Raw genomic sequence first — 7,066 nt, forward strand, 5'->3', positions numbered from 1 at the left:
CAGGGACCAAGGCTGCCCGGGCCAAAGGAGGCAGTGCTGACCCTGGGACTGCTAACTGGGCAGACACTTGGGGGACAAGACCTGGGAGCTGGTGGTCCCTCAATCCCCCATCCCAGGAAAGACCGCCTCTGGCCAAGCCCAGGCCTGCTCCCCAGCAGCCTGGGTCCCACACACCCTCCTGCAGGTGTACGACTGCGAGCTGGAGGCTGTGCCAGCCTTCCGAGGCCTGCAGGACTTCTGCGAGACCTTCAAACTCTACAAGGAACAGCCCAAGTCAGACAGCCCCGTGGTAGGGGAGTTCAAGGTGCGTGTCTAGCGGGTTTAGCTGCCCTGTCTCCTCAAGCTCCTCCTGTCCCCAGAAGACTCTAATAAAAGCCCTGGCTCTATATGCCCCTTATAGGATGGGACAGGGAGGGCTTGAAAACCCATTTTTGGAAGTGGGGAAGCAGAGGCTGACCTCTGCAGGGGTTCAGAGTGACTCCCCTTGCACAGGAAGGGTGAGGGCCTTCTCATCCCGGCTCTGGCCTATACTGGTTCCCCGAGGCCGGAGAGCCTTCGAGGAGGAGTTCAAACCTGAAGGGGCTGGGGCTGGGATGGGAATTCACATCAGCAAAATGGGGATCACCTGGCGAGCACAGTTCCTTTGCCCAGCGCCCTCCTACACAGGGTGGTCCCTGAAGAGCATCTCTGCTGCACCTGCCTCTACCCATCCTTGTGGCCCTGCCATCCTCACACAACCCACTCTCCTGAGCTTGGACCAGGGCCCCTCCGGGAGGGTTCTATAGAGTCGGCTGCCAACACTAATCTCCCCAACACACGCACAGGGCCTTTTCCGCGTCTACCCCTTTCCTGAGAACCCAGAAGACCCTCAGCCCCCCCGCCAATTCTCGGTTTGTCCTGGTAAAGAGGACTTCCCTCAGCAATGCTTGGTGCGGGTGTACGTGGTACGAGCAATCAACCTGCAGCCTCAAGACTACAATGGCCTGGTAATGAGCAGCCCCAAACCTGCAATGCCCATCATCCAGGGCTCCACCCAGCCCAGGCACCTCCCATACCCTACCCTAAACTCTGTGTCTGGGAGCTCCCTCAGGCTGCTGCCACCCACACTGCCACCTCCCCACAGGCTCCATCTGGTGCAAGGGGCTCATTTCTGCCCCACTCCTGCCCTCCCTGACCAACCTGGACTGACTCCCTATTTCCTGTCCTTCCCTCACTTGTGCCTAACCCCCAGTGTGACCCTTACGTGATCCTGAAACTGGGACAGACAAAACTTGGCAGCCGGAACATGTACCAGCCCAACACTTTGAATCCCATCTTTGGCATGTGAGCTGCCCAACTTGCCCAACCCCACTCTCCACTCCCATCCACACAGTGCCAGGAGAAAGCTCCAGGAGCAAAGAACTTGCATTCCTTTCTAGCCGCCTAATTCCTAGCATGGAGTCTTATGCACTAATGGAAGATGAATGGGTGGGCAGCACAGTTCTACCCTCTCTCTCACACGCTTTGTTTGGGAAGGGAGCTGAGTTCCACACCCAGGTCTATCAACAGTTACTTCCTGACATACAGGGGGATGGTTATTGGCAGACAACAGTCATCCAGGCTCTGGTCTCCAAAGTCACCGGGCAAACCAGGGGTTGGAGCATGGCCCATGGGGCAGGGGTGCTAGAGGGGAAGCATGTAGGTAACATGGTGGTGGTCCTGTAGTCTCCAACACCCTCCCACCAGGATGTTTGAACTGAGCTGCACCATCCCCCTGGAGAAGGACCTAGAGATTGAGCTGTATGACTTTGACCTGCTTTCACCTGATGATAAGATTGGAGCCACAGTAATTGACCTCGAAAACCGACTCCTGTCTGGCTTCGGAGCTCGCTGTGGGCTCTCCCAATCATACTGCCAGTAAGAGTGTACCTGACCAAGGGCAAGGACATAGAGAAGGGTGGAGTGAGCCCACAGCCCCCTTCCAAGAGGCCTGCATCCTGAGTTGGAGAACTGGGGCCTGAACCTGTCTTCCCCAGCCCCTACACTGGGCATCCTGCAGCTGAAAGCAGCATACTCTGCAGGACCCACACCCTTCCTCTCACATATCCCCGCAGGGCAGGACCCTTTAGGTGGCGGGATCAGGTGCTCCCAAGCGTCCTCCTGGAACACCATGCCAAACGGAAAGGGTTGCCTCCACCTGTGTTCAACACTGCGGGTGACTCTGTTTATTACAATGGGAAAAAATTCAAGCTGCGACGCTTTGGTGAGAAGCACTGCACACACTGCCAGAAAGCACAGGCCCAGGCCTCAGAAACCAGGGAGGCTCCAGGAGGGAGGAGCCACAGAGGGCATGGCACCCCTTTCCCCTTCCTCCTGTAGAGGACAACCATGGCTACTGTCTAGGCTGGGCACCAGGAAGGTGGGGGCCTACCTGGGAGAGGGGGAGGCTAATGACCTCAGGATCCTCTCCTGTCCCCTTCCAATCTAGAGCCCCAGCCCCCTACTGCTCATTACTTGGGACCCAAGAAGGAGCGCCTTGCACTGCACCTCCTGCACACCCAGGGGCTGGTACCCGAGCACGTGGAGACCCGCATGCTGTACAGCAACAGCCAGCCAGGCATTAACCAGGTACGAGGCTGGAGGGTCTGGAGTGGGAGACAGGTGCACACCCATCCAGGACAGAGCCTAGGAGGGTAAGGAGAGGCTGGGCATTCAGAGACATACATGGGCAGGAGACATGCACTGCCTGCAGGTAATGAGCAAGAAGCCCCGGTGACACCTGAGGACGGAGAGATTCAGAGATGGAAAAGTCACGTTCAGGAAAGCGAGGCTGTGCGTCCACTGCAGGACGTGCTGAGGTGCCCTAGCAGCCAAGGCCAAACCTGCCCGCAGTCTCTCCTGAGGGAGGGCAGGCCAGCAGCTCCAGGCGCGGTGTGCAGACATCACAAACCTGGTCTGACTGTTAACCTCAGGATCCCGGAACAGAAGGAAGCAAACCCCCACAGGCCCCTATTATCACCCACCCTCTACCTGCCAGAATGCTCACTTCCTTCTTCACATTTCTCAGGCTAATGCCACGTTCTAGACACAAAGTTCTCTGCTGAGCATTTTTTAAAAAGCATTCTCATTAAACCTATTTTCTAAAAAAAAAAAAAAAAAAAAAAAAAAAGTTAAAAATTAGGTCAACTTCAAAAAAATTAAAATTACATCAGATAGTTTAAAAGAATATATATTTATTCCAGCGTTGGCAGCTCCACCCTCTTCTTTCTCACCAGTTTCATTTCTCTTAGACCTCTGTGCTCTGTGGATAGCTTCATATCCCTGGGATATGCTTACATACCCTAAAACAATCTGGAAATCTGGACTGGAAACTTCGATCACTCTGATTCACTAAGCTGGTTAATAAATAAATCCCCAAGCCCATTCTGGAGCCCTCCAGAAACTTCTAGCATCACCTGCTAAATGGCATTAACTCTCCAGACCCCAGTTACAAGTGATGCCCCAGTCCCATGACCATCAGCCTCAAAGCCATCATACCTCCCAACCCGATGCACTATTCTCCCAGGCAAAAACAGGAAAAGGGGAAGCTGGTGGGTGGCCGCCTGACTTCCTGTCTGAAGTCTTTCCACCTCAGAGACTGTCCCCCCATCTCTCAGTGCTGAGAACATGGCCTCAGCAGACCTGAGCACCTGGAACAGGGCTGAGGACAAGGGCAAGGAACCCCTGCCAGCTAACCTATCTCTGCTCTAGGGAAAGGTGCAAATGTGGGTGGACATCTTCCCCAAGAAACTGGGGCCTCCTGGCTCCCCAGTCAACATCCTGCCCAGGCAGCCTAAAAGGTGAGTGTGGGCTCATTCCTTACCTCCACACTTCCCGGGCGGCCTTTCCAGGGGTGGGCACCAGTGCACTCAGTACTGAGCAGCAGGCATGCTTTCCTCTGCTGGGAATCCTGGGGCTCCTTTCCCGAGTCCCACCAGTACAGCAGGAGTGTGGGCATGGAGGGCGGCCACCCAGGCTGCCACTGGGGAGCAAGTCCTTGGCACAGCCTCAGAGTGCCGTGGCTGCAGGTATGAGCTGCGCTGCATCATCTGGAGAACTGCCCACGTAGACCTGAAGAGCATCAATTTGAGTAACGAGAAGATGAGTGACATCTACATCAAAGGGTGAGCAGAGGAGCAGACTCCAGCAGAGTTCCCCAAGTCCCCATTTCTAGCTTTCCTGTGGGTCCTCCTTGTCCTGGGTGACATCTCTCCACTTCCACTGCACCTGGTGTCTGCTGGTGGCCCTTCATACAGGGCTCCAGCTCCAGGATGGGGACAGTGCACATGAACCCCAGGTGAGAGGACTCTGACCCCAGGTGGTTATTCGGGCTAGAGAAGGACATGCAGAAGACAGATATCCACTACCAATGCCTGACTGGGGAGGGCAGCTTCAACTGGCGGTTCATCTTCACCTTCGACTACCTGGTGGCTGAGCAAATGTGCGTCCTAAGCGAGAAGGTAATGAATGTGGAGGTGGGCTTCTCTTCCTGTTCCTCCCTTTGGAGACTTGCAGCTGCACCAGAACCCTTGGAATGAGGCCTCAGGCAGAAGCCCTCTTCCTTGACAGTCCATCACGCTGGGAAGTGGGGTCCTAAGATGGCTGAGGGGACTCTCCCAGAAAGTGGCAGTGACACGCTCCTCTGCCATCCTTCAGGACTACATATGGAGCCTGGACCCCACAGTGACAAAGTTTCCGGCCCGGCTCATCATTCAGGTCTGGGACAATGACATCTTCTCCACTGATGGCTTCCTAGGTGAGATCCTGGCCTAGGGCCCGTGACCTCAGGATAGGGAGTTCCTTCTTGCTGATGGCATTTCTCTGGCTCAGGGGTCCTGGAGCTGGATCTGTCTGACATGCCCCTCCCGGCCCAGCATGCAAAGCTGTGCTCCCTCAAGATGATGGATGCAGACCCCAAGTGGCCCCACTTCCTCCAGCACAAGTACTTCTCCCTCTTTAAGAAGAAAACTGTAACCGGCTGGTGGCCCTGCCAGGTCCTTGAGGATGGCAAATGGCACTTGTCGGTAGGAGCACAGGACTGCTGTGCCCCATCACTGTTCTAATTGACTCCTGGGGGCCTTATCTAAATTCCCTTTCCTTTGTGGATTTAGGAGGAGGCTCCTGCTACCCTAACTCAGCCCCCCACCCCCTGCTGTGTTTCCAGGGTAAAGTGAAGATGACGCTGGAGATGCTGTCAGAGAAGGAAGCCTTAATCAGGCCAGCAGGACGTGGCCACTCAGAACCCAACCAGTACCCTATCCTCCACCCTCCCCTGTAAGGGTCCTTCTCCATAAAGCTGAGCTGCTGGGACTGGCAATATACTAGGGGTGGTGATCGGGAGGCGTACAAGTGGAGGGGTAATTACTTCCTGCCACCTCAGCTCAATGCTGTAACAATCAGGAGAGAACAGTCATGGGGGTGGGGGGACAGAAGTTGCTTTTGAAAAAGAAAGGGCTTTGCTGTGGAAGACTTGACCTGAAGGTCCCCTCTGCCCTCCATTCTCGGACATCAACTCTGCTCATGGACAGGCGCACCAACACCTTGCTCTCATGGTTTCAGTCACCTGTTAAAAACTTCTGCTATGTTTTCTGGAAACGCTACCGCATTAAAATCATAGTCATCTCAGCCATAATGATTGTCGGGTATATGCTGTTCAGCTTCATATATTCAGCTCCAGTAAGTGACAACCATGGGGATAGGGACAGGGACAAAGGCACTGGTTGCTCTTGGGCTGCCTCTGGAGAGAGCCTTCTGGTTGCTACCTTCAGCTGACTGTTGCCTGTTTTTTCTAGAAATATTTGGCCATGAGCTGGATCAAACCTGAGTTTCGGCTGAAGGCGCCCATTAATACCATCAATTCACTGAAGAGCAATGCCAGCTCTTCCGATCTCACCATCCGGCATCCGAACCTGGAGTCTACAATAGGCAGTCAGCTGAAACTCCTGCAGGAACCCATGAATCACCTTTGAGCTATTTTTACAGAACTTCCAGCCCCACAAGGCTGATCTGCCCATGTGTGCCTGGCTTTTCTTTGCCACTGTCAGCTCTACCCTGGAGCTTCCTGCCAATTCCTTGTTTCTATCTTCTAGGACAGCAAGGGGCTAGGGATATTCTGGCCATTCTGTTCAGAAACCACTTCCAGCAAAAAAGGCAAAGTTGTAATTTTCCACTGAAATAAACAAGCTTTGTAACAAAGCCGCTTTGTAATTTGGGGGGTTGAAGACCATATGAAAGGTTGGACATGCCAGCCTTTCGGACAAGACTCACAGGACAGGAAGCAGTGACTCTCTCCTTTCTGCACTACCTCCAGTCTTCAGTCTCTTCCAGTCTAAGGGGCTCTGAAGTCAGAGGAAAACAGAGGGAAAGGGTGGCAGTGAGGAGAGAAATGGCTCCATGGGGTAAGTAGCAGGAGCCACACCAAGAACCAGGCACTGCCCTCCTCTAGGACAAACCTGGGGTCTCAGTGCCCAGAACAATATTCAGCCCCATTCACGGTAGGAAACATTTGTTTCTAAGACAAAATACAAGAGCTAGGACAAAACACACCATGTTTGGTCAGATGGCTTCCTTGTACCACACATCTCTTAAGGCAGCCCAGGCTGGGTGGGGACTGCATTTCATGTCTTCCCTGTCCTCTTTAAAGAGCCTCAAGGTGCTCATGAGCTGAAATCACACAAAACCCACAAGTTTGAGCTCTGTCACTCACATGCTCCCCTCAAGAGGAAACCCCCCTCTCCACCACTGCCTAGGCCATCTCAAGAGCCCACCAACGTCCTCCCACCACAGGGGTCTATCCAATCTCCCCTTGACCTCAAAGATGACAAAAGAACCACTTGCTTTTTTCAGTTCTCCTTGGTCTTAAGGCTGAGCTCTAGACCAGTCCGTCCTCTGGCACTCTGGAGCTGCTCTGCTATTGTAGGGAAGGGGTTAAGAGAATCCCACCTTAATCCCACCTGCAGGAGAGTATTACAGCCCATGATGCTTAATTAAGCACCTGGGAAGGCTATAAGGTGGCCCGAGAGGACAGAGACCCATACCCAGCCAAGGT

General features: G+C 54.0%; 1 protein-coding gene across 1 annotated transcript in view; it reads left to right on the plus strand.

The window, feature by feature from the left end:
- FER1L5 (fer-1 like family member 5) overlaps nt 1–6,023 on the plus strand; it is a 45,960-nt gene extending 39,937 nt beyond the window's left edge. Inside the window, 14 exon segments of the mRNA XM_016219228.2 lie at nt 185–304; nt 825–986; nt 1,232–1,323; nt 1,726–1,896; nt 2,094–2,242; nt 2,468–2,607; nt 3,730–3,818; nt 4,047–4,142; nt 4,337–4,478; nt 4,675–4,774; nt 4,849–5,042; nt 5,183–5,292; nt 5,547–5,694; nt 5,811–6,023. Coding sequence (XP_016074714.2) covers nt 185–304; nt 825–986; nt 1,232–1,323; nt 1,726–1,896; nt 2,094–2,242; nt 2,468–2,607; nt 3,730–3,818; nt 4,047–4,142; nt 4,337–4,478; nt 4,675–4,774; nt 4,849–5,042; nt 5,183–5,292; nt 5,547–5,694; nt 5,811–6,023 — 1,926 coding nt within the window.
- The last annotated feature ends 1,043 nt before the right edge of the window (nt 6,024–7,066 follow it).

Source organism: Miniopterus natalensis, chromosome 13 (genome assembly GCF_054644295.1).
Source record: "Miniopterus natalensis isolate mMinNat1 chromosome 13, mMinNat1.hap1, whole genome shotgun sequence".
Classification (NCBI taxonomy): Eukaryota; Metazoa; Chordata; class Mammalia; order Chiroptera; family Miniopteridae; genus Miniopterus; species Miniopterus natalensis.